Source organism: Electrophorus electricus, chromosome 9 (genome assembly GCF_013358815.1).
Source record: "Electrophorus electricus isolate fEleEle1 chromosome 9, fEleEle1.pri, whole genome shotgun sequence".
Lineage (NCBI taxonomy): Eukaryota > Metazoa > Chordata > Actinopteri > Gymnotiformes > Gymnotidae > Electrophorus > Electrophorus electricus.
The window spans coordinates 22,982,642-23,010,132 of NC_049543.1; the positions used below are offsets into that span (position 1 = coordinate 22,982,642).

At 48.3% G+C, this 27,491-nt stretch overlaps 1 protein-coding gene across 6 annotated transcripts; it reads left to right on the top strand.

The window, feature by feature from the left end:
- Positions 1–24: 24 nt before the first annotated feature.
- Positions 25–27,026, top strand: LOC113588825 (striatin-like). 6 transcript variants are annotated; one of them, XM_035529916.1, is made up of 18 exons: positions 25–452; positions 11,367–11,470; positions 14,999–15,072; positions 16,332–16,410; positions 17,438–17,587; positions 17,915–18,044; positions 18,298–18,472; positions 19,760–19,867; positions 21,646–21,852; positions 21,998–22,137; positions 22,728–22,903; positions 23,065–23,112; positions 23,485–23,606; positions 23,742–23,909; positions 24,175–24,315; positions 24,711–24,812; positions 25,651–25,737; positions 25,881–27,026. In XM_035529916.1, the coding sequence occupies exons 1-18, from the start codon at positions 186–188 to the stop codon at positions 26,048–26,050; spliced, it is 2,448 nt and encodes an 815-aa protein (XP_035385809.1). In that variant the 5' UTR covers positions 25–185; the 3' UTR covers positions 26,051–27,026. The 6 variants fall into 6 exon arrangements, with proteins under 6 accessions (XP_035385809.1, XP_026883992.2, XP_035385810.1 ...); XM_027028191.2 differs by having other exon boundaries at positions 26–452; positions 21,646–21,789; XM_035529919.1 differs by lacking the exon at positions 25–452 and adding an exon at positions 5,009–5,056.
- Positions 27,027–27,491: the final 465 nt, after the last annotated feature.

The following is a 27,491-nucleotide window of genomic DNA, read 5'->3' on the forward strand; positions in this document are numbered from 1 at the left end:
TGGGCGTGGCCACCGAGGCTTACCGTCACTGAGTGACAGCTGGCTGTCAGAAAATGAGTTTATTCGCTCGGGCAGCTGCGGGCAGAGAGCTCGCATAGCTTAGGTGCATATAAACAAAAACAAACAAACAAACAAACAAACGCAGGCACTATTTACTATTTAGGCGAGCTCTTTCTGCACGGAGCATGGACGAACATGCAGGGCCCGGCGTGTTTTTCAACAGCAACAACTCGCTCCTGCAGCGCGGAGAAGGACCGGCGGCCGACGGCGGGGCAGGGGCAGGGGCAGGGGCAGGGGCAGGGGCAGGGGCAGGGGCAGGGGCAGTGGCAGTGGAAGGGGAAGGGCCGAGAGCGCGGTACAGCATCCCGGGGGTCCTGCAGCTCCTGCAGCACGAGTGGGCCCGTTTCGAGGTGGAGAGAGCGCAGTGGGCAGTGCAGCGCGCCGAGTTACAGGTACGGGAGAAGGGCTGGGTATGGATGGATATGGGCGGTGTGTGGAGGGGTGAAAGTCTGGAAATATTGCTGAATGTGGGCGACGGTGTGTGGAGGGGTGAACGGGCTGAATACTACTGAATATAGGCGGTGTGTGCATGGCAGAAAGTCTGGAAATGTTGCAGTGATGTGGTGTAAATGTAAATGTGATGTTCCTGAAGGTGTCTTCGCTTAGGCTAGTAATCTAGTTAACTGGTCGCTGCAGGGCATGTGAGAAAATGAGTCTCAACCAAGGCTGTGTTCGCTTTCAGTTGAGTTAGTTCATTTTAAGTTGAGTTAGCAGGCTGGCTGGGTGGCTCGTAAACAACTTTTTGCGCGTTGGTGCAGTCTTCATGTTAGCCAGAGGTGTGATGCTTCAATCAAGGCTGGACATGGTCAGGTCGCATAACTTTGGCTCTTTTGGCTGCAGGTTTATTCCCAGTTTGAGTTGAGAAAGATCATGGTAGCTGAAGCAGCTAACGCCAGCTGTCCTACAAATACCAGCTCATGTGATGTCTGGCTCTCTGTATCAGTTGGCTCAAATATTTGGGTGAACGTAAGCCAGTGTCGGCTGTTTGTAACAATAATCGTTTGAAATACATTAGACAATGTAGGCAATAATCGTTGGAAACGCATTTGCTGGAACGATAGCCCAGAAAGCTAAGCTCATAGCCATCAGGATGCAGTGTCACTCAGGCGGTGAGGTTTTCCCTCACTTCCGCAGTTATGCAAGGCGTCTGACGTCAGCGGAATGACGTAGCATGATGTGAAAATCGTGTTCACCGTTTAGCTTTTTGGTCTGAAGAGGCCACCGGCCCCAGTTGTAGAGCCGTAGATGAGCTGGGATGTTCCCATCGCAGCTGAACTGAAGTTACTCAGCAGCCTGTCTCCACTCTAAAGCTACTCGTGTTGCATAATCTGTCTGTTTTTGTTTTGTTTATTTGTCCATCATGTGGTTTTGGACAGACAACTGTGACGTGTCCATCCTGATGTATTTTTGGGGTGCTTACGGCATAGTTCTTAATCTGGGTTTTTCATTTAGGGATGAAATACAGAAACTGTTATTGGACAAAGATGGAATTTAAAATCTAAACAATTAGTTTGTAAACTTGGTTTATCCATCAGATTGGTGAAATTATTGTGAAAGTTGGTGAAAGAGTTTGGTGTATAGTGGTATGCAGACTTAGTCAGATCTAAATCAAACGTTTGTGTCACTATTTGGGGATGATGTCCGTTGACCATTTTCACAGTAGGTTGTGATAGTAAAGGATTTGCATGAGATTTTTTTGGCAGCTGATTTATGGCTGTTCTGTTTCTTTCTCAAATGTCCCGTGTTGGCCTTCAGTTGTTCACAGACCTGTACTTCCAAAAGCATTTTTTTTTAAAGTAACGGACAGACAGGAATGCTCTCTTTTTGGCTGGCCGTGTTCTGTTACGCTCCAAGGACAAAGATTTCATGAAAGTAAAAATACCTACAAGTGGGGAGGGAGGGAGAGAAAGAAACGGGGTGTCTCACTACAACCGCAGGAGAGAGAAGAGAATCAGGAAAAGTTGTGCTGAGGTCCACGAGCCTGCTATAGTCTGCACCGCATGAGAAGGCCTGTATAGGCAGGTGGCAGCGTCTGTTGTACTGAGTGCTCGCCAGGTTAATGTTTTATGAGCGTTTTACCCAAGGCTGCATGGTTGCCACTGTTTTTAAAGAGTTGTTGACATCAGGGCAGTTAAGCCATGTTTTAGTGTCTTGATGGGAGGCTGCTTTCGATCTGTCTTTCACTCATTCTCTCATTCTCTCATGCACCCACTTACTAGAGTTGTCTCATTCTTTTTCTTTATCTTGTATTGGCATTTTCTCTCTCTCTCTTTCTTTCTCTCTTGAGTTGTGCAATGCTGACTATTCACATCAGCACAAGCGTCCCTACAAGACACTCAAGACTGGGGCATTAGAGGGTAAGGTGGGTAGGACCCAGTAGGACCTGGCGCTGTCCCAGACTGCCTCCTGCAGTCAGTGACGGGGACGTGGAGATCCGTTTCCAAGAACCACTTCCAAGGTTAAATGTGACTCCACCTCTGTGAACGTCGGCCGTGAGGGAAATCGCACCTCATGGCGCTTACCAGATCTCAGAAATCGTTTGAGCTTCGCCACCTGCGTCTCTTTCTCTTTCTTTTGAAATGTGTCACACCAGTCGTGCTGAGACGCTCTGTAACGGGTAGACAAAGGCGCACACACACACACACACACACACACACACACACACACCCATACACACACACATATACACACACACACACACACACACACACACCCATACACACACACATATACACACACACACACACACACACACACACCCATACACACACACATATACACACACACACACACACACACACACACACACACACACACACACCCATACACACACACATATACACACACACACACATATACACACACACACACCCATACACACACACACACATATACACACACACATATATACATACACACACACACACATACACACACACACACATACATACATACATACACACACACACATATACATACACATACACACACACACACACACACATACATACATACACACACACACATATACACACACACACACATATACACACACATACACACACACACATACATACATACACACACACACATATACACACACACACTGCTGCTGTTTGGGAGCACAGGCCCACAGGTGCTGGTCGCTTTTGGAGCTGTACTAGCAGCTGAACCCTTTCATCAGCATGTTGTTGCATAAGCCTTCGTGTTTCTCAGCCACGTGTCTGTAGGTACGTGATGGCGCAGCAGCGTTGCCCTGATGGTGCTGAACTGCTACCTGTGTCTAACTGGTCAGACGATGATGAAACATTACGTACTCTGAGCAGAGCGGTTTAACTGGCGGTGAGATGTGTCGTCTTCATGGTTCAGGCCAGGTGGATGAACCCATATGAGTGCGTGTGTCCCAAGACTCTATTTGTGCAGTATTTTAAACCACCACTGTTGCTGCACCTATTGAAATATGATTGTCTTGTAACATCCTGAGTTGCACTACTGTGTTTCTCTTGTTGGGTGTTTGGTATTGGACTTTGGTGTTTGGTATAGGCTCATTTTGTAGTTCTTTCTAGGCATCTGCACTGACTCCTATGCTCAGTAGTGTCCTTTGAGTAGCTAATAAAGCACTTCTGTAAGTTCTTCTGGATAAGAGCATCTGCTAAATACTGTAAATATCTGTGTGTGTATGTGTGTATGTGGGTGGGTGTGTGTTAAAAAAACAATTCTTGAATGCTCACTGCTGATTGGTTGATACAATTCACTATTTGAATTTTTTTTTCTTCTAGTTCTCTTTTCTCTCATAGTAAAACCACAAGATTTAAAAACACTCTCTCTCTCTCTCTCTCTCTCTCTCTCTCTCTCTCTCCCCTACCTCTCTTTCTCTCTCTCTCTCTCTCTCTCACTCACACTCACACACACTGAATAAGAACAGAAATTCCTTCCTGTGTGTTTAGTGCTTCACCACAACTACAGTTTAAACCTAAATTATGTAATGGTGCAGATTCTGAGCAAAAGCAAATGACTGATATTGTGGTTTTGTTTTATTTTTAAGGTGCCATCTTCCGTCATTAGATAAACCTGCGTGAGGATAAATGTCATTCTCACTGCACTTTCCCCCACATAGTTAGTAGTGAAGAATAAAAAATAAAAAAGCCCTTAAGGATTCTGGCAGCATGTCTGCACATTTTATGTTGAGTCATTAAAATGAAGCCTGTCTTGTGTCTCTCTCTCTCTGCATCACTCATGGAGGAGGCACATGAATGTGGCTTTGGTTGCGTCTCTTTTTCTTCCTTTTTCTCTCTCTCACTCTCTTTCTTTGTCACCTTGTTCTCTTTCTGTCAGTATTTCATCTGCGTTCATTTCCAGGCTGGGACTGAACCTGCGCTCAGCCCTCCGCTCTGCGTAATGTGTGAAGCCAGGCACAAACCCATTTCCCGCAGCGAAAAAAAGGAAAAAAAAAAAAAAAAAGGAGTTGCAAGTGTCCTCCAGTAGGTCTGAATCAAGCTCACGCCTTCACTTCAGATGACGTTGATGATAAAGGTTTCGAACCACAGGGCACCGCAGGGCACACCTGTGACTGTAAATGCAGCTGTGCTCTGCTGGTTCAAGAGTCTCTCAGCCAGGGCGTCTCCTGGATCTCCTGGACCCTGGCGGAGGCTTCTCTAGCCCATTCGTCTCGTCCTGTTGGGTCCTTGCTCTTCCGTTTGGACATCTGAGGGTCCGTGCTCCAGTTTCCTGCTTCTCTGTCACGGGCAGTGCACGTTTCCTGGGGTCTGAGCATGGATGGGCTCTGCCCCTTGGCACCTTATGTCCCAGCGATGATGTCATCAGGACGGTGGGAGGGAGCAGGTCTGTGGAAGGAAGCAGTGGCTGTGTGGTCAGCTTTTTGCTGGACTGAGTTTCCTGCATCGTCTTTTAAGGTCGTCTGGTCTAGACATTCCTGCATTGTATTTCCTGAAAGTTCTTCAACATGCAGCTAAGCCGCATGACTCTGGAAGCTCAGGTATTGCCAATTGGTAGTTTTTAAATATTTAGTATTTTTCTTGAGGCATTAACGTTTAAAGGATCCATCTAAAGGATCTGTGGAATGGCCTGCTCTTCTGCATAACTTTAGCTCAGTCTCAGTTTTCCCAGGTTTGTGTCCCTAGTTCCTCATATGTGGAAGAAGTGGAAAGTTAAATATCACTTTCAAAAATGATGCTGTCAGTACTGAAATACTGAAAGCCTTCTTGCAAACTTCCTTCTTACGGTGGACACGGGTCAGTCATTACCAACCCAGTCCCTCTGCCGAAAATGGGCAGGCCAGCTGAAACCAGAGAGGATCTCAATATGGATACAGCCACCCTACCCCTGCCGTGTGTGTGTGTGTGTTGGGGGGGTGACATCTGTGTGATTGGTCCCTGCGAAAACTTAACTTAAAAAAGAAAAAAAAAAAAAGCCTGTTTACCGCACAGGAAGTGAGCTCTGTTATAAGGCACAGCACGGCAGGCTCTGTGTGGCGTTTCAGAGACGCCGTGCGAGTGTGATGGCATGTTTTGTCGCCTAGAACCTGTCTTTGTTTTACTGCGGCACAAACAGTCGGAGTTTTGTGCCGCTTAACAAGCAGACCCGCCCCTGCGCTAACCGGGCGACGGAGTGTAGGTGAGGTGTGAGTTTAACTCGGTCAGACCTCGCAGAGGTTGTTGACGGCAACGCAGTCAGAGCCTCTCGGTTCCCAACGGCCAGCCAGTGCCGGTTAGAGATGCCTTCCTTTCCCGGGTTTGGTTTTAGCTCTGTACCCCGTGGTTCCTGAAGAGCTCCATCTATCATCAGCTGTGTGGTCTGGGCGGCTCCAGAGCGGGTGTTCCCGTCGGCCAGACCGGGTCACATGCCACGCCTGTATTTATGGACTGTGACGTGTGTCATATTTCCCATTAAGTGTGAAGCAGTAAAATGAGTGACTTCTTCACAAGACTCCAGTGTGAACCCACTTCACCCTTCCCCAGGACGTAGTGCTGCCTGGTAACCCAACCAGCGCTTTTGTTTGTTTGTTTGTTTGTTTGTTTGTTTGTTTGTTTGTTTGTTTGTTTGTTTGTTTGTTTGTTGTTGTTTGGTCAGGCAGGCACGAATGAGGCGCACTGTGATTCTGTTACTGTATCTTTCTTCTATCCCCTAGCCTGTCATCAGAGGTCACACGTCTGACCCCTGGGTGGTGGATCAGCCTCAGTCTAGCAGCGATGATGACACGTTTATAAGCTCCTTCAACACTGCTGTGACTCAGCACCCACAACCATGCTGTTACCGTGACGACGTCGGTGTTGTTACACACTTTACCACTTAAATGTAACCCAGTCAGCAGCGGTCCTGCGTTCAGAAACCGACGCGTGACGAATGACGTGAATAGGTCCAAATGTCCGGCCCGGTCCAGGCCCGTTGACTGCTCGCCGCGGACGTCTCCAGCTGCGGCTCCGGCCCCGTCCCACTGACGGATGAGCTTTAGCGGAACCGTGGACTGCGGAGCCGTGAGAAGAGGGACATCCCTTCTCCAGAGCCCTGCGGGTCTACGCACACGAGTAGGGGACGCTTGGCACGGCTCATGGGGTTAATGATGCTAAGAGCAGTGTTTAGTCTCTGGCGGTAGTGGCAGGACCTCACGCCTTGGCGTGCGTGTAACAGGGCAGCTGTTAAGTTACTGGACAGTGACGCCCTTTTGTTGCATCACTGTTTTGCCTTTTGGCTCTTTCCTTATCTTTCTCCTTCCCTGCTTTCTTTCCGTCCGTCTTTCTGTCTCACCCTTGCCTCCTGCACCTCCCTCTCTCTCTCGTCTCTCTCTCTCCCCTGTCATGTTAAGATTGAGCTCTGTTTCGCAGTATATTACCAACACTTTGGTGGTGATGTTTCCGAAGGTTTGTAACATTGACCGTAATTATTTAGTTTCGCTGGACCGCGTGTCTGTCGCCCAATTTGCATTTGGGCTCATTTGCATTTTGTGTTCTCCTGTAATACCAGAATGCATGTTGGCCATCTGAAATTATAGTCATGTGTTAGATGAATCATCTGCTGACTCCAAAGTTACACTGTTGGTTGTCATTTCTCCCTTTAGCCTTCGCTGTCTTTGCCTAGACACACTCTGTCGTGAAGGACTGGAGAGTCCAGACTCATGCCAGCTTGCCCAGGAAGTTGTAGTTTCCTCAGCCAGAACTCAAGGCATTCCAGCGGTCGTGCTTCCTTCTAGAGTTCCCAACTGCAATACGCGCAACGTCCGTGTTCCCTCGGGTTGTATGTTGGCTTGTGGTGTCGTCGTGAGGCGGGGCGGAGAGGCACGTCTCCATAGTAACCCCCTCTCAGCAGTGTTCGTTAACACATAGCTATAAATGGCAGAAAGATGGTAAATGGAGTTGCCCGTGGTTCCCTACGACCTCCAGGGTATGTCCCCTGTGTTCATCGGAATAGTTTATTTGCCAGGTATGTTGCACGCACGAGGACGTTGGTGAGTGCACATACAACACACCACATGGTAGATTACACCAGAATAGGGAACACAGACATAACTAGACATAACGTTTATTTGGAACGGATGCTTAAAGAGTATTACTGAATATGTACATATAACCAACGTGTGGGGGGGGACTACTTTGTTCTGTCTGACGGGAAGGGCTGGAGGAGACGATGTCCAGGTTGAGATGAGTTGTAATGTAAAAACTAATGTAAAATGGTGACATGTAAAGCACTTTTTTTGTTGTAAATATATTCTGCTTCTCCTAGTGGAAACTAAATTAACCTGCAAATGCCTTCCTCGTCATGCCAGAATGTTTGCGATTACTCATTGGGGTGTTATGGGGTACACAGTATTATGGGATGGTGCTCGCCCAGTTTTGTTTGTGGGACGTGTCCGATACCATTTTGAAGTCCACAGTCAACGTTTGTGTAAATGTCCTCTGTGTTGGCAGGATCTTTCCACTTCCAGCGTCTGTCTGGAGCGGACAGACGGGTGTGGTGGAGCGGCGTCCTGGCATGTGAGCCTGTTCCTCACGACAGTGGGCTGAGTCAAAACCCCGGAACTCTGGGGTCAAAGGGCAACACCTGGCCCCTTCCGACCTGGCTGTGCTTAACAGGATACGGGCCTTTGCTGTGGGTCTACAGATGCAGTCAGCACAGTGTGGTCTCCGCTGGCCGCCGCAGTGCAGCCCGGCTTTAACACACGGGCCTTGGCTCTTAAAAGACCTGGTAATTACTAGGTGTGTCGAATCAGGTGTGTTTGTGCAGAATGCGCAGTGCAAGTAGTCCTGCGTGGTTTTCCAAAGTCGAATTAATCGGAAGGGGTCTGAGCGGATATGGTTCCCGTTCTTCCGGCTGGGTGGGGCTCTGTTCCGTATCCCAGCTCTCCCAGGTGGCCGGATGCCGAAAACTCAGAGAGAGAACCGAATGGGTTACGATTTGGGCAGCTTGGCTTACTGGCTAACAGATTTTGCCCCAAGCCTGACTCATGACATCACTATGGGATAATAGCATGATTATTTTTCATTTCAAGATGATTATTTGGAATACTTTAAAATCTTTTTGCTACACACAGTCCAGTATTCTCCTACTTGACTGTTGCCTACGTATACTGTACATATGCAGAATCAACTGTACAAGTAGTCAGTTATGCTGGTGGAAGTTATTCATTGGGAAATATTCACTGATATTCACTGAAAATCACCAAATATTATTTTTTTACTATATTGCTTGTTCTCTGTTGCAGTATACTCATGAAGTCTCTAAAGGCAGGTAGCCTATCGGTGTGAAATTGGTTGAGATTTGCGCTTTCCTTCTGATGGGCAGTGGGAAGGAATAACAGAGGAATTCTAGGGAATTTTTGTACCGCAAAAATCTGAGAAACCCGGTTATGCCTTACTGCCCAGGAGGCATGGTGAGTGACCAGTTCCGGGTGATCTGCCTGCCAGCGGGAGGAATCGGGAAGAATTCCTCCGTAACTGACACCGGTATGTGACTTGAGACGGTGAGAGCTCCTAACTTCAGCTGTTGGCTTCGTGTCCGTGGCGACACGCGTGGAGATCAGTGAGGAGCCGCCTGCCTGAACTCTGGAACGTCTGGAATCTTCTCGGCCCTTTATCGAGCCGGTCATCTGGGCGCCCACAGAATCTGTGCCAACAGCGAAAACGCTGGCCTGTGTGTGTGTGTGCGTGCGTGCGTGCGTGTGTGTGTGTGTGCTCAGCCTCTTTGCATTGCAAATGGGGAGGAGGGTGTTGATTACCCTGTTTATGAATCAGTTTTTCTTCTTGTTGTTGTTGCTGTTGTTGTTGTTTATTTCTTGGTTTTGCTGAATGCTGTATTTTCTCCAAACCCACGAGGTGTTGATTTAAAAAAAAAAAAATTTTCACGCCTAACAGGATGCGCGCGCACACGCACACGCACAAGTTGATGTATTGCAGGATTTATCCGCATGCTGCAAACATCTGTGCCATGAGTATCGTAAAGGCCGGTATCGTGATAACGATTAACAGACGATGTATTGTGCAGCCCTCGTTCCAACGCCGTGTGTCTGATCAGAGCTTGGCGGTGGGTGGGGCTCTACAGTGTGATGGCTGTTAATAGGCCCTCAGAGGAAGGAGGGAGGGAGAGAAAGGGAGACAGACGTACAGGGAGAGCGAGAGAGCGCGTGTGAGAGGGAGACGCGGACACACGGGGTTACTGAGAGCCCCTTATCCACTCACTCTCTCTTAATAATGCACTCAGTGTGTTCCCGGAATAGAGCGCGTCCTGTCCTTTCTCTGGGACGCAGCGTCGTTCTCCTCTCGGGTTGACACGTGGCCACGGCAGGAAGGGGAGACTGAGGGAGCCCTGTTTCACTCTTCCTCTGCTGCACCACCATTCCCCACGTCGTCTCTTTCACTGTTCCACTTTTCTGTGCGTTGCGTTGTTCAATGGCCACAGCTCTGTGCGCGAGCCACTGGCCTTTCTCGGCCTCTGCGTGTCCTCGCGTACCCGCTGAATTAGTTGTCATGTTCGTTCTCCTCCACTGCTGCCTCTGTGCTGTATTTTTAATGGATTTTTCGAATGGATTTTTAATCAGCCCTTCTGCGCTTGACATTTTGATTTTTGAGCTCCTCGGGAGCAGCCGGCTCGAACGCTGAGCTTTCACCTCCAGCTTCTCCCTCTCCGCAGCGGACGCCCGCGAGCGCCTGCGCAGGTTGCAGGAGAGGACCGCGGGGTGGCTCGTGGGAGGCTGGACAGAACAAGGCTTGTGTTATTTAAGGGCCGGCAGTGAGTCATGTTGAGGCAGCGGCGCGGCGTTCCAAGCCAGTCCCAACCTCCGCCGCTGCTGGGAATAAACTGGAAGGAAACGTGGGAGGTGCTATAGGCCGCACTTATCCTTCAGCCTCTGCCTGATTGGTTTGCCCTGGCCCAGTTGCATTCTGGGGTGGTCAAGGGCCTGAATTGAATATTAATTCATTTCCAGCATAAGTGGCAATTGGCAGAGGCTTCCCAGTTTGATATTTCATATTTGGTTGTGAAAATGCTTGATATTTCAGCATTTGGTTGCTGATTTGATCTGTGTGTGTGTGTGTGTGCTGCTGTTTGTGTGAATTACTTACTTTTGCTGAAAAAGCTAACCCTTAAAATGCTGCGTATCAGGTCTACATTGAATATCTCTTACTGCTGCCAAGACCCTGCTGCACCCAGTATCTGTCTACGCTGGTCAGAGCTACAGCCAGAATGTTGAGTCATTCCCGGTAGCAACGTTTGGGGAATTTCTGCTGTATTTTTAGGCACTGATGACCTCATTTCAGTTAGCTTATGCTGTTCTGCCACAGATGGGGGACAGATAGGGTTACCTTTTCTGAAGCTTGACTGGGTTATGATAATACCAAAGAGTCACCTTGTGTGAACTCCACAGCACATCCACAATAAACCAAACATAGTTTATTAAGTTTTAGGGAAACATCCTGTGATGGCCAAAATTTGGCGCTACTATTTGCGTTCTAGAAACGCAGGAGTGTCTGTCTGCTTGTCGCTCTCTCTGCAAAGCCTGTCTGTGGTATACTGGTGAGGTGACTTTAGAGCACTCTGGCCTCTGAAGAAAGAGAAGGTCCGTAAACACGTTTAAGTTCTACTGAGTTGTGCTTATTCTGTATGAGGAAGGGAAGTCTCAAAACGGTGTCCTGTCTGCTCATCACCGGTCAAGTTGTCAGATCATCTCATCACTTAGGTTTGTCAGCAGCGATCTGAGAGTCCCGAGTGGGATTTTCCCAGTGAAACCTCATGATCTCGGCCTCAGTTCTCATGATCCGTGGTGCCGTTGTGCACTCTGTCTTCCCTGCTGCCCACAGGCCCAGGTAGCGTTCCTGCACGGTGAGAGGAAAGGGCAGGAGAACCTGAAGAAGGACCTGGTGAGGAGGATCAAGATGCTGGAGTACGCCTTGAAGCAGGAGAGGTGAGAGGGCGCCCGTTAGCGCCGCCAATGTGGAACGCCTTCTGTGACGTCATTCATCAGACACGGCGCGCACCACGCCTGACGTCATTTATCACACACGGCGCGCACCACGCCTGACGTCATTTATCACACACGGCGCGCACCACGCCTGACGTCAGTATTCAGAGTTTTTTGGAGTTCCTATGCTAGCAAGGCAAACAGTTTTAACATGTAATCAGCTTCATCTGACTGTCCATAATACAATTAAAAATATCTACAAACGAGTTTTGACTACTAAGAATTAGAATTTGACTATTCAAAATGACAAATAAGGACATCTTCATTTACAATCTTGCTAGTAAGAACGGCAATTTAAGATATCTACAATTACATTTTGAGAAGTCAAAATATCTTTTAAGATATCTGTAATTACGTCATCGTCATTTGAAGCGTCAGGTGTATTTGTTGCACCACAGGGGCAGGTTTTCATGCTAAAATATCTGAAATACAAGAGCTGTCTAGTTAACAATGATTTCAAGATATCCATCATTTCTTTGGAGTATCTTAAAAGGACTTTAGACTAGTCCTAAATCAAACCCGGGATAATTGTTTTGACTAGTCATAATTTACATTCAAGATATCTACAGTTTAAATTGCACTAGTAATATAAATATATTTTTAGATATCTGAAAATAAGTTAATATAGCTTAAATCATTAAAAAATGTAATATATATTTAATAATTAGAAACAAAATGGACATATAATTTACTTTACGACTAGTGTTGATATATTTCATATAGTCAGTAATGATTTCAGATATCTTGAATTGAAGCTCCGAAACAAATCAACTGCAAACGTGACGTCATCCGTTCTAGTCAAAATGGAATTAGAGATGTCTTGAATTAGCATTATGTCTAGTCGTAAATTAATTACAGATTTAATGCAAATCTCATCAGATCAATAAATGGTAAAACCGCTTACCGTAATGCTAGTGGCTGTTGTGTTGAGAATTAGAACTACTAACAGCACATTTCGATCAGCCTTAGTTGTCCCCTTGAAGAGGACAGGCAGCTCCGATCTTCATACAGGGATTTACAAGTCTAGTTATTAAGAGCCATTTCAGGGTGTAATCGCATTTATGGCTAATTAGACAAAGGTGGAACTTTGACGACGTCTTGGTTTCAGTTTACTGAACACTTGCGTTATTTCTGTTTTATGATTATACTGGTGAAGAAAGGCGTGTTATTTACTATGTGCAATTATTGTACAAAATATTCAGAACCTCAAATCAAACCTTCCTTTGCTTAGTACAGGTGCCTTCCTGGTCGTGTAGGCAAACGCTGTCCAAGGCTTCAGAAATGCAAGAATATCTGGACGTGTGTGGCTGTGTGTGTGTGGCTGTGTGTGTGTGGCTGTGTGTGTGTGTGGCTGTGTGTGTGTGTGTGTGTGTGTGGCTGTGTGTGTGTGTGTGTGTGTGGCTGTGTGTGTGTGTGTGTGTGAGACTCCAAATGCAGCATTGCTGATTTCACCTCACCCAGAGGATTGTGGAGCTCGTTAAACCCCAAACGAGGGCGGGGTCATCTGAGTGCCTGCCCTGGAGCTGCTGTAACCCACCTGGTTGAGCAGGTGGAAGTGCACTGAGGTCATGGGGTCTGGTTCCCCGGAGTGCACATGCTGCCGTATTGATGAAGAAGACTGTCGCGCTTGTGTGATGGGCAGAATGGCTTAAATGAGTCGGGTTTGACCTGGAAGTGATTTAGGTTGAAACAAAAGTGTATGTGGATTTTTAGAAGTTTCTATTTGATGTAGCATTACAGGTTTAGTGACCGTGGCCTCGTCTGTGTTTTGACTGAGCGACGGTCTTGGCTGTTTCCACGTTGCTCGGGAGACGTGGACATGGCACAACTCCTCTCCAGTCCTGAAAGTTGGTCACGGGCGTTATTTCACAGCATTTTTGCTCACCAACAATATTTTTCTTTTTTTCACCAAAACGATGTCTGCAGGGTGATATTTAATTCATTTAGTAGATAAAAGATTGGTCATCTAAGCACAATAATGCGAATATTTTTGCACACTACTGTTGGGTTTGTTTGATTTTGTGTGTTTGACTGTTGGGACTTGTTGGCATGTTTCAGGTTGATTGTGAGAGTTTTTGGTTTTGTTCTGTATTGTAGGCCAACCCTGTTCCACTACTCTGGGCCTCACAAAGCAGCAGTGACTCGCTCATGCTGCGTCTCACGGTGCATTCCTTGCTACGTATTTATCTTCTTTCTTTTTCTTTTTTTTTTAAATTTCAACTTAATCTCAACTTCAGCCATTCTTGGATTTAAAGGGGTGCGTTGACCTTTTGCCCACTGATTCCTATGACCGTAAATTACATCGGGACTTCACATCTTTAGCCATGATCCAGGATATATAGATCTTTTTTATTTTAACATAAGAATAAGGCAGACTTCCTGGCCAGCTAACATCTGCTGAGATGGTGTGTCACTGGCTGAGCTGCGTCATACTGCTTTTTGCTTGACCTTGTCATGATCACGGCGTGCTCATGCTAGGTCAGACCTATACAGGGTCAAGCTTCCTGTAGCGCTTCTGTTTAAGGCTTCTATTGAGGTTTTACAGCAAATATTCCTTTTTTTGGTGTTAGTTATACAACGCACAACATCAGAATACAACGTCCGTGCAACTTCACATTCCAGTGTAGATGAGCTCCAGAGCAGACGCAAACGCACACCGGAGGCTCCGAGGCTGTAGGTGACCGCTACTGTGTAGGGTTGTTTTCCAGTCCCGGTATGAGGAAGGTCGTTCCTGGTATGCGTCCGGAGGGCGCTGTCCTCGTCACCTCCGTCCCTCTGACGGCATCTCGCGGACACGGCAGCGTGGGAAAACGCGCGAAACGCGCTCAGCAGGGGGCGTTAAAAACAAGCTGTGAATGTTTGTTTACAGAACAACCTGCCGATGGCTCCCAGTGCCCAGAGAGACGGCATCACACGCAGGCGTTTGACATTTATTAAAGGATCTCAACTTTGTTTAGTCCCTGCCTTTGTGCTTGTTCAGACGAATCCCTTGTAGTCCACTTTGTGGCGCCGGACGACATTAGCTGGAACTGCTGGAGTCGTCTCCTCTGGTGCCGACCACGCCGGCACCGGTACGTCAGCCCTGTTTGCTTTGTTTGGATTCGCCAGCCTAGCCGAGGTGGGGGCGGTCACTGGGGAGTTTGGCTCCTTACCTCGCAAACCTCCCCTCCCGTCGCCCAGAGCAACGATTGATGTGTCACGTTGCCTAGCAGCGTGCTTTCGCTTGTTGAGACCTTGTGAAGGCATGTTGGGCTCGCGTATTGAATGCAGGATGCTTCCCAATCTGAATGGAATTGAATGAGATCGGGGCGGCTGAGCGACAGAGCGGAGTGTTGGGATACGTAGGGCGTGACCTCCACGTGCAAATACACAGAAAGCGTGTAGATTTCTTCATGGTTTATAAGTTATGGGAAGTGTTTACAGTTGCATGAAACAATTATGTGCATCTTCACAGTATTTTTTTTCTTTCAGGGCGAAGTACCATAAACTAAAATACGGAACAGAACTGAACCTGGGTGACGTTAAGCCACCAAGTTACGACTCTGGTAAGCCTTGAGGAGTTTCATTAATCTGATATATCTTTCTGTATGAGGCTGTGTCTTGTCATTCTCTCCTTTACTCCGTTTTTTTTCCCTTGTAGCTCACCTGGTAGAGCAGGTAGAGCAAGACGTTACCGACACCAAGGTCATGGGTTTAATTCCCACTCATGATGATTATTGAGAAGTGTATGCAAGTTGTTATGGATGAGTGTCTGCCAAGTGCTTTACCCTAACCGTAATCATGCCAGTGAATCATGTGCTGTTTTGCGCTTGGTCGCCTGGCAACCCGGCTGACGTCTGTCTCGAGCTTAGTGGTCGTTTTGTCCACTTCAGAGATGATTGTCTGGTTTTGTAGTTTAGCCATCTGATAAGACACGCATCCTGTTACATGGACACATTAATTACATCTTGGCAGAAATTAATAGTTCAAAACGTTTCTAAAACGCTCCTACATGTGATGAACTTTTTTTTTTTCTTTTTTCTCTTCAAAAGAAGCATCGTGATTAAAATCTGTTTAATCAGTCTGTTGCTGATGTTAATGCTTTACACGCACAGTGAGAAATGTGTAGTGTCCCTGTTGCTATCAGAGACGTCGATTTATAAGCCGACTTATTTATGAGCCATCTGTATTCATAAGAGTCCCTCCATTCTTCGAGTGGCAGCTCTCTTGAAGTGCCGAAGAGAGGAGAAAAGTGGGAGGAGTATGGAGAGTGGGAGGGGCCAGGAGAGGTGCCGCCCACAACACCTGCCCTCTGTCTGTTCAAATCAGACCTGACCCAGTTTCCGCGTGGGCGGGTGTGTGACTGCATAGAATCAATTCAGCTGTTTTGCACGGGCGCGGGCACGCAAACGACCACACACACACACACACACACACACACACACGTACCCCATCAGTGCGGCGGTGTTCTTCCTGCCTAATAAAACAGCAGAAGCTCTCAGAGAGCTGTCAGTCTCAGACAGAGGTCTTCTCATTAACGGGCGTATCAAAGAGACTAGTGAGAAGTGTCTTTGTGGGGCCCCCCCCCCCCCCCCAAACACTGAACCACACACGAACGTGCAGTGCCCCTTCTATCATTTTTGCAAAGACATGTTCCTACTTCACTTTATTTCACTGTAAGCAACTTTGTTTTCATATTTGTGCTCTTTCACCAATACTGAAACTTGGCAGACACGATGCCTCTTTTGAAGAGAAAAAAGAAGAAAGAAAAAAAAAGTTCATCACATGCATCACATTTTAACTCTTTCTCTTCTTTGTTTTGCAGACGAAGCGAATGAAAAGGAGTTTCCTGGTTCTCTGAACAATCAGTTCTGCTGGAAACAGGGGCGCCAGCTCCTCAGACAGTGAGTACATTAAAACACACACACACACACGGCCCCTGTGCTACGGTCCCTTCGGGCTGAGCTAACCAATCACAGTGTCCGCTTTCAGTAAAGTGCTTTCCAACAGAGGAGCCTGAGTCATTAGGTCAGAGCGATTTGCTCTTTTTAGCAGTCCGACGTGATGCATTTGTGTGGTGCCCTGAGCAGAGCTGAGTCATCAGCCATGGACGCTGCTCTTCCTTGTCCGTTTATAGCTGGGCGAAAGGAAGGCAGTTGGCCCGGCCGAAACGAGCAGGTCCAACACGCAGACAGTGACCCTCTCCACATGGGCAGACTTTCTAAGCACCTGCAGGAGATCCTGACCTTTCGAGCACCTCGTCTCTGGCTTGGTGACCGGACGGCTTCTGTAGACGATTGTTCTTCTCTCGACCTCCCGAGTCCCGTTACCCACCCAGGCACGTCAGCCCCAGGGCACAAGTGGACGTGACCCCTGCTGACCCCCAACCCCCGCCCCACTCTGCGTGCCAGAGTGACAACAAACACCTCTCTCCCCTTTCCCTCAACCAATCAGAGAAAAGTGCAGGCATGAGCTGTGTGGGAAGCATTAGGAGTAAGAGAACCATTGTGTGTGTGTGTGTGTGTGTGTGTGTGTGTGTGTGTGTGTGTGTGTGTGTGTGTGTGTGTGTGTGTGTGTGTGTGTGTGTGTGTGTGTGTGTGTGTGTGTGCTGCTGTCGACCCCCACGTTCTCAGTGCCAAGACACACATGAACAATGTCTGCTCAGATGTCACCATGTCAGTGCAGATGGACCGAGCAACATCTTTTGCACAGATTTTGTTCAGGCTCACGTGCACGTCTCTTTGTCTGTGATCACTCAGAGAACGGCGGCTGTGCGGAGCTTTAGTTGTTGTGGCCCTTGCTCATATCTGCAGACGCGCGTCTTCCTTATTATGTTGAGGAGAGAACTTCGTACGCAATGCAAAGAGCCAGGGAAGAAGCCGACTTGATGCAGTCTTGCTCTCTTACGGCGCCCTCTACCTGTCCATGTAGGTACCTGCAGGAAGTTGGCTACACAGACACTATTCTAGACGTCAAGTCCCAGCGAGTGAAGGCCCTGCTGGGATTGGCGGGTGACCGGGCCGGTCAGGAGCCGCTGCTCAACGGCACAGACACGTCGCCCAGAGGGGCCAGCACAGCAGTGTGAGTCACCTGAGCCCAACAGGAAATCAGAAATATTTACGTGTTGTTTAAAGTGTCTCAAATGAGATATTGTGACGTGAAGTCTCAAAACAAGGTTTGACTGAATCCCTTGTAGTAATTAACCACCAACAAATTATACTGTTGAGAAAACTGAAAGGAAATCATTGCAACAATGTAGCTTGAAATCCGACAGTTAATGACACTGGCCAGCAGCTTGGAGGCACTTGAGAAGTTTGTGATCTTTTCTCCGTTTCTTTATTTTCTTTCTTGATCTGCACTTGTGTGTGTCCGTCCATCCGTGTGTGTGTGTGCGCGCGTGTGCCCTAGTAAAGTGGAGCTGACCGACTCGAGTTCTGTGCTGGAGGCGCTCAAGTTTATTGAGCGTGCGGCTGCCGAGTTCAGCGATGGGGAGGACGAGGAGGAAGGCGAAGAGAAGCCCATGATTGACTCCAGAACGGTGAGCACTCCGTGTGTCAGGGCCTGGCTCAGGTGTGTGCGGAGGAGGAGCCAAATAAACATTTGGAGTGGTTTGAATATTGGGATGTTGCAGTGCGTTCGATTTCGACACTGAGGTATCAAAGACGTCAGCAGCCACGCAGGATTCCTCAATTAGAAAATTTTACATTCGGTGATGACGGTTACCTTTTAACCTTTTAGTGCAAAATACATTCTGATCTTATCAATATGGAATGTGGCCCATTCCTGTGCAGATTATGAGGAAGAAGCCCTTATCCTCCTCCTCCTTGCCCGCGCACACCCCTGACCGACACGCGAGCGCGGACCCCGATGCAGATGATGTCTTGAAAGGCTTTGACTTCCTGTCCAGCACCGAGGACATGGACGTGTCTCCTGAGTGCAGGAGCGCAGGAGATGGCAGAGATTGGGGTGAGACATTGCAGCCGTGTACGACACGACATGGTATGATGACGAACAGACGATGTAGGACAGTACGATGCGGTGACGCGATGCAAACCTCTTTAATGCGGTACGGAAGAGCAGGGACGCGGGATGGTTGTGTTTTAAGGTGTGCCAGAAGATTTTTCAGACACTTTTTTTGGGGGGGGGTGGGGGGAATGTGATCTTAATTCTGAAGTGAAAAGGCACATGTGAGCTCTCCGATTCTTTTACTCATTCGTTCATTTATTCCTTATTAATTCTTTCGTTCAGCTCTTTGTAAATGCCTTGGCGTTCCATTAGATGAGGAGTGCGTTCCTGGCGATCTGGACGTGGGCGGATTTGTGTCCTGAGTGTTCGCTTAGTGTCAGGGAGGGTCATGTACATGTGAAGCACCTTTCTCACATGTGAATGTGAACTAGCACTTATCAAGGTGATGGAACTCCAAAATACAAGTAAAAATACTTTTAACTTTCAGTTATAAAGGCAAAGCTCCTTTAAATCATATCATTAAATTCTGTCTGTCTGTCATTATTCATTCTCTGCATGTTATGCTAATTTTGATCTTCAATACTGAAGTAAGACATAAGCTCCTGCTCTGATCCTGCTCTCATTTGCCCTTCACATCACTGGCTAATCAGTCCAGCCCACCCACCCACCCTGCGCGCTCCCTCCAGTGCGTTAGAGCTGACGCGTTTAGACCGTCCTCTCGTAGGGTTGGAAGGACGGCCCGTGAGGTTACAGTGGTTACGAGCTGTACAGAATATACACCTTCCATGGATGTCCACCTAAGACCACCACTCACAAGAACACAGAGATGTAGTCCTTTTAAAATGTTGACATCATTTGTGCGGTTTGTGCTCATGTTTGTTGTTCTCGTTGCCTTGTCTCGTGTATCTCTTGGTCGGGCTCCTCCCACTTCCCGCTCCTGTGTTTAATGTATGTCAGGCATTGGCTCGCTTCTGAATCGCAATCTACTGATGCTTCCTCAAAGACAGACAGAAATCAATGTAGTGTTTTTCTATGCTGGCCTGTCATATATAACTCAGAACACTTCTTAACTGTCCCTTGTTACAAGGACGCCAGAATCCCTATTAAACAATGTAAGGGCCGGAAAATTAAGCAGTCACTTAAGGAATCGGCAGTGACACTCCCACCCACTCCTACCCCCACCCCGATTTCCGAGCATGCTTTCTAAGTCGGGGGGTAAGGCCGGCGCTCGGGCGGAGGCCCCTCCCTCGGTTGAACCGCTCTGCTGTGTCTTGTGCCCCCGTGTAGAGAAGGAGACGCAGCAGCAGTCAGAGGCCTGGAACGTGGACCAGGGCCTCATAGCCAAGCTCAAGGAGAAATACAAACAGGAACGCAGAGGCAAAAAGGGAGCGAAGAGTAAGTGGATCCCCGGGCCTCTGCTGTCCTCTGTCCCCTCCCCTCTGTCCCCTCCCCTCTGTCCCCTCCCCTCTCTCTCGCTCTGCAGAGTCTGGGGGGAAAGAGAGAATAACATCAGTAACACCAACTCCACCACCAGGAATAATAGTAAAAGTGCTAGTACTCGAAGCAGGAACTGGTCTTTGATTTGAAAGCGTCATGTTTTTTTTACATTTATTTTTTTACTATTTATTTATTTATTGCTTTTTATCTACTGCTTGTTTTCCTTTAGTTAGCTGTAGTTAAGCTCTTGATGCTGTGTGTGTGTGTCTGTCCCTCGCCTGTGTTGCTTTTATTAGGACTGCTGCAGAATTTCCACTAGTTGGGTGCCATTTTTCCTTCTGATCTGTGGGGTGTGACTCTTCGTGCTTATGGCTTGGTGACCAGATTTCCTTCCACAGGCTCTTTCACCCGCTGTTGTTGTTGTTGTTGTTGTTGTTGTTATTATTATTATTATTGTTTTTCTTTCAAGCACTTTGTCTCGAGTTCGGTTGGCGCGCTTCTCCCTCTGTCTTGCCTGCTCTGTATCGCACTCGTCCACTGACAGCCACGGCGACTGCCAACACGTGCCGCAGCCGTGCAGGACTTCGCCTGACTTCCAACTGGCCTCCTTCCTTTGTGGAGGCGGGCGGTGCTGATGGAGCGTACAGCTGCACTGTGTCCTGGGCGCAGGTCCTGCGTGTGCCCTGAAAGCTCGAGTGTGTTCAGGACTGCAGTGGTGAAACCCTGGGCTTCTGGGTTTTGTGAACCATCTGGTCGTGCTACAGGTCCTGCCACAACCATCGCAAGCTGGGGCTGGTTGTTTGTGTGGTTCAGCTCTTCCGTTTTGGACAAAGCTCGCTGCTCAGACCCCCGAGCCCCACGCAACTCTTACTAGGTTCCACCAGAAGCTCTTTCTTTTTGTTTGAAGTGAGTCGTATTGCTTTAGCGCGCTGATAAATCACACTGTCAGTTATTAATGTCCCAGTAGTGCTGATATGCAAGTGAACGTGTTGCTTGCACCTGTAAAGTCCCAGCAACAGTCCCGCGCTCAGCCTTTGGCAAAAAGGGAAGCGTGTTTACAGTATCAGCCCCTTCATGATACAGGCACCCAATCCACATGCAACCAGACTGCCCCTCCTCAGCTAAACACTCAAATTAAGCGGAACCAACTTTGAAACTTTCGATGCCTGACCGCTGACGTCGAGCGCCTGAAAGCCTGCTAGCCTGCGAGCGCCTTTGCGGCTCGACCCCCTGCCTGCGAGGCTTCTTCGGAAGCCCGATGCACGACAAGCTTGCTGGTCTGGCCTTCCAGCGGCAAGTCTGTTGCCTCTCAGGACCGCCGAGGAGGTGCAGTTATGGTGGGAGAGGAGCTTAAGAAGATAAAGGCACGCAGAAGCAAGCGATTTTACCTCACGAGCTGTGCGCTTGCACTCCCTGAGACAATCGAGGTTCCATGTGAAGCAATTCTACTGCTCTCATGCTCCAGAGTTCTTCTGAATGTCTATTATCTTATTTTCCTAATCCCAGTTAATTGATTGGCAGGCTCGCTTGCTCGCTCTCTCTCTCTCTCTCTCTCTCTCTCTCGCTCTTTTGCGCTCTCACTCTACGTTTAATTCTCTTTGACCTTTCTTTATCTCTATCTCCTGTCATACTCTTCTCTGCTACTCCTTTCTTTCTTTATATCTTTTTACATGCCTCTGTACTTCTAATTCCTCCCTCCCTCTCTCTCTCTCTCTCTCTCTGTCTCTCTCTCTCAGGACCAAACCGCTCGAAGCTGCAGGACATGTTGTCTAATTTGAGAGACACGGATGAAGCAGTTCTACTGCAGCCACCTGCCACTCCGCCAGTGCGGCCCAACACCAGCCGCTTCAGCGAGCACGACGGCAGCCGCACCGATGAAGGTCCTCTCCGGCTCCACCCGCAAACCCACGCGCGTCCACCCACCACGAACCCTGCTATAAGATGTATACGTGATAACGATGAGGCAGCTGTGTTATTGAGGAATTATGCTGGACCAGCGCTGGTCTGGATATGTCACCCGACCTTCCAGGAGGGAGAACCCTGGCCCCGGCGTATTAAAGGACGCGCGCGTGTGTGTTTGTGTTGCAGTGGAAGCTGTCACCTTCCCTCCTCCCTCGGACAAAGCCTTCATCATGGTTCCGGAAGACGTCATGGAAACGGGCGAGCTGGGGCTCGGAGAGTTGGCGGGGCTCACCGTGGCTAACGAGGCGGACAGCCTCGCCTACGAGGTGAGTGCGAGCGAGCGTCGGCCCACCGGGGGGAGGAGGGAGTGACGCGAGGGTCCCTAATAGTGAGAAGAACGTCCCTTATAGCATATTCACGCGGCACAGGCTTAATATGCTGTCTGTGTGTCGTTAACTAAAGGGAGCATCTCTGTAATTGAAGCATTAATCTGGACTGGCCTCAGACTACCTGAAGTGTGGACGCCAGAGGCATTTAAAGAGGGAAGCATCTTGGAGTATTTTCAGCCTAAACGCTGTCTAATGTGCCCTGTTCCTGATTCCGGAGATGAATCGCTCCCAGGTCATGGGTTATGTATCCGTCACAGTCTAGCTCGCTGTGTCTGTTTAGCTGTCGGATGATGTGTAAGGAATCCCTGCCAGCTACAGTACAGAACTGCTGGGTGGGAGGGCGTTCTGTAGCCAGCGTGTAGCTAACGTGTGGCCAACACAGTGCAGTAAAGTTGGCAGGGGATTCAATTGTGATATTTTGTTTGTTTGCTTGTTGTTGTTTTTGTTGTTTTGCGTGGGCTTTTTAAACAATAATTGTGGGGTGTTGAGAGAGAGTAACGCACATAACACAATTGCGTCCCTCTCAGATCGGAAACAACAAAGATGCGCTGCGTAAGACGTGGAACCCCAAGTATACGCTGCGCAGTCACTTCGACGCGGTCCGCAGCCTGGTGTTCCACCCCACAGAGCCTGTCCTCATCACAGCTTCCGAGGACCACACGCTGAAGATGTGGAACCTGCAAAAGACGACACCCACCAAAAAGTGCGAGCACCCTCTAGTGGCTAGAGGCCTGCCTTGTGGTTTTACACGCAATACTGGAGGGAGACTGATCGTATCATGATATAATTTCAGGATTTGTTACATCAGGTGTTTTTATTCCCATGTGAAAGTGACTTGTCTTGTTGACACTCTTGTCTGAATAGGAATACCTCACTGGATGTGGAACCTATATATACCTTTAGAGCGCATAGGTAGGGAAGTTTGTGTGTATACGTGTGCATACACCCATGCATATGCGAATGTGAACTGATCTCTGTGTGTGTGTGTGTGTGTGTGTGTGTGTGTGTGTGTGTGTGTGTGTGTGTGTGTGTGTGTGTGTGTGTGTGTGTGTGTGTGTGTGTGTGTGTGTGTGTGTGTGTGTATATATTGTATGCACATTTGCTTATTTGTGCATATAACTAATCAGATCTGTGTGTGTGTGTACATGTAAAATATACAGATATATACATTCACATATCCATGTAAGCCTATAACTGATCTGTGTGCGCGTGTGAGCATGCGCGCGTCCGTGTGCATATGCACATGTGTATGCACAGAACTGATCAGGTCTGCGTGTGTTGCAGGGGCGCTGTACTGTGCGTTGTGATGAATAACACAGGAGAGCGGTGTTACAGTGGTGGTGTGGATGGCACCATCCAGTGCTGGAACACCCCGGGGTCCAGCATCGACCCCTACGACTCCTACCGTAAGTCTCACATCCCTACAGCTGCAGTCACTCGCTTTCACAGCACATTTCGTTCACTTGACGTCAGTGTATACGACCGTCATCACGGCGAATGACTTGCCCACGTGTCGTCCCCCCCTGCCCCATCGCCGCCAGAGTCGTCCGTCCTGCGGGGGGCGCTGTGCGGCCACGCAGACGCGGTGTGGGGCTTGGTGCACAGCAGCGCTCACCAGCGGCTCCTGTCGTGTTCGGCTGATGGCACGGTGCGGCTGTGGAACGCCTCCAGCACACAGCCTGCCCTGGCGATCTTCAACGAGAGCAAAGGTACACACGCTGTCCGGTCCTTCGTAGAAACCTTCACTGTGTTTAAGAGAACATCCCTCACCTGATCCATGCAAATGGGTCAAAATGGGTTTTTATATGATTTTGTTACATGTGCTTTGTCGCAGTGGTAATACATATTTTAAGACATTTGTTTTTGTTGTTTTTGTAATTGCATGTTTTGTTGGACCGCGTGCGCGTGCGCACGTGTGTGTGTGTGTGTGTGTGTGTGTGTGTGCGTGCGTGCGTGCGCGTGGTTTTGGTCCAGAGCTGGGTCTGCCTTCCTCAGTGGACCTTGTGTGCAGCGACCCTGCCTACATGGTGACCTCGTTCAACACTGGGCAAATAGGCCTTTTCAACATGGAGACCCGGCAACTAGTACTGAGTCTGGAGTCCATAGTTGAACCTGGTAATAAACAGACACACACACACACACACAGTCACCACATACAGTGGACGGCAACCGAGGAATCCACTATGAGCATAGAATTGTTGGTCGTCACACTGGACCGATTGCTAATGTGTGAGCTGTGTCACTTTGATAGCACATCAAAGATCAGCAAGTTCCAGTGTTTCATCCAATTCCGGTGACTCAGTCAAATGTGTTTTAAACTGCACTGGCCAAGCAGTCTGAGTCAGAGTCAGGACTGTTGCACATCTCGTGCAGGTGAAGTGTGGTAGAGTGTCCGTGTTTCTTCAGTCTGGGACAGCTGAAGAAGCCTCCTGTATTAAATCATGCTTCTCTTTGTGATGTTCTCTTTGTGTACACGCTCCGTGACATGTGTTCTTTTATCTTCTCGCCAGGCGCATCCTGTCAGATTAACAAAGTTCTGAGTCACCCCACTCTCCCCATCACGATCAGTGCACAGGAGGACCGACACATCAAGTTCTACGACAACAACACAGGTAGCTGCCCGCTCCAAGGCTTTCCCAGCTGCCCCCAAGCTGTAGCCGAGTGCCTCCAGCCTTCCTTTAGACCCAATGCCCCCATTTGTCAGAGCTCAGCCGAGAGGGTTGCATCCTACTGCTGGAACCCGAACTCAATTCAAATTGTGATGTCACAATAGCAAGGGCTTAGTTCGGAGTGACGCTGGCCAATCAGGGCCATCTTTTTAGTCACAAGAACCGGGCACTTGACACTTTGATCCAACTGTATGCAGAGGAGGAATCACACCATTAACTGTGTGCACATTTACATTACATGTACAGAATATACAGTAGACGTGTCAGGGTTTTAAATCCGATGTGGATGACGACAGGGAGCCAGTGGAGGCAACGCAGCTGTTTGTGTGTGTGTGTGTGTGTGTGTGTGTGTGTGTGTGTGTGTGTGTGTGTGTGTGTGTGTGTGTGTGTGTGTGTGTGTGTGTGTGTGTGTGTGTGTGTGTGTGTGTGTGTGTGGGAGGGAGTGCATTGTTTAGACATGTTAAGACTTGAGAAGACTAATCCAGGATGCAGCTACATGACTCATATTCCAAGTAGCGGTAGTCCAGCCTCGAGACGAGGAGGGGCTAGACAAACAGCGGAGTCACCTTCCCTGGAAAGAATGAGATGAATCCTTATGCAAGAGCACCATGTCTGGGTTGTGTAACAGAGGAGAACTAGATGGCAGATGACAGCTTATTTATTTATTTGTACAACAGAACATGTCCCTCAAAGCTTCTCAGCCAGCTTCATGGTTTGGGCTTTATTTCACCAGTGTAATTTTGGGTAAGAGCTGAAAGTTTTGCATTGTTTTGTTTGACAGGGAAATTGATCCACTCCATGGTAGCCCATTTGGATGCTGTTACAAGCCTTGCAGTGGATCCGAACGGACTCTATTTGATGTCTGGAAGTAAGTGTTGGAAGACTCTGTGGATTTCTGGGATTTGACACGCTGGGAGGCGTTGGTGGGGGGCGGGGGCAAATAACATTACTGCCCCTCTGCATTTCAGCTTGTCTGCTAACCTTCCTGCCTGACCTTGACTGTCCCCTCAGGCCATGACTGCTCCATCCGTCTGTGGAACCTGGAGAACAAGACGTGTGTCCAGGAGTTCACGGCCCACCGCAAGAAGTTTGAAGAGTCCATCCACGATGTAGCGTTTCACCCCTCCAAGTGCTACATCGCCAGTGCCGGGGCAGACTCCCTTGCCAAGGTGTTCGTATGAGCTGTGAGCAGCCTGTCCACTGCAGCCCTGACCACTGGCACAGACTGATCTATGGCAGAGAGCTGATGTTCAGATGGTGCAGATGGCAATGAATGGGGCTCGCTGTCCCAGTCCCCACTTCTCCTCTCCTGTGTTTTGTTTGTTTGTTTGGGGTTTTGTTTAATGGTTTTGGTTTTGGAACTAAGATTATAAGCCCCAAGCCCTCTGAGGGCGATCAGACCGTCGACGGTCTGTAGGGTAGACTATGCCGGGGGACCTAAACAGACGAGAGCTTCTCCGGGGTGACTGGCTTCCCTTCCTCCTCTACAATCCAGGCAGGCCTGGGTGCCGTGGTAGCAACTGTACACAAACGCTTCCGTAACCAGGAACCACAGCCAAACGTGGGTGCAAACCAGGCTCGCCGAGCAGAAGAGGACTTCCGTGACCCAAGCGCCGCGCTTCTTCTCAGGCCAAGGTGGTTTTGACGGCGTAAGGCTGTAGGGTCAGCGTTGGCCCTGGCCCTCATCTGCCCACCCTCCCTGCTCACGTCTGCACAGCTCAGACTGCTTCTCCTTCGTGTCTTCTCCCTAGGTCTTTGGTTCCTCGGCCTCCTCTCCTGCTTGGGGGTCGGGGCGTTTCTGGTAAGGCCGGCGGAGAGGACAGCCTGGTTCGGGCCGTGGTGGAGGACTTCCCCGACCAGTCACTGCTTCCACTGCAGTTGATGGTTTTTGCATACATTTGTTTGTTTGTTTTTTTTTGTTGAGGGGTGGTTTTTTTTTTTTGTTTGTTTCTTTCCTCATTTTAAATGTTTATTGACAAATGTGCCTTTGCATCAGAAAGGTCTTGAAATGTTATTTTACCAAGCCTTTTTTGTTTTGTTTTGTGGGGTCAGGAAAGGAACTACAGCCTGAGTAGGACAGTGTTGTCCATTTTAACTATATAGTGCATTGGATGTAAAATTACAAACATATTAATAAACAGATATATTATATTATATTATATTATATATATATATATATATATATATATATATATATATATATATATATATATATATATATATATATATATATATATTCAGTCTTACACCTAAACGTTTAGTGGGAATTTCGAGTGCCCTTTTTGATACTCTGTTGAATTACGTGTGGTATGCAGTGAATTGCATTGCTGGCAGTTTTAGAAGCTGTTAAGTGAAAATCTCTTGTTGTCTGACTGTTGGACACGGGCTACGCTGAAAGCACAGGACGTCTCGTATCCCAATAAACCAAGGGTCAGCAATTAGAGTTGTTCTTCTTTTTTCTTTTTTTTCTTTTTTCTTCAAGTGTCTTACACACAGGTTTGGGTTTTACACAGACTTATTTTGTTGACTGAAGACCGCACACATGGAGGCTTGCTGTGGGGTGGAAGAATGATTTTGCTAATTGCTTTGTCACCTAAAATTCAAACGTGAACAACAGCGGCA

Coding starts and splice junctions, on each gene's coding strand:
- LOC113588825 (XM_035529916.1), top strand. CDS start 186: ATGGACGAACATGCAGGGCCCGGCGTGTTTTTCAACAGCAACAACTCG. Junction 19,868..21,645: donor AGGCAAAAAGGGAGCGAAGA/GTAAGTGGATCC, acceptor TCTCTCTCTCAG/GACCAAACCGCTCGAAGCTG. Junction 22,904..23,064: donor AAGACGACACCCACCAAAAA/GTGCGAGCACCC, acceptor TTGTCTGAATAG/GAATACCTCACTGGATGTGG.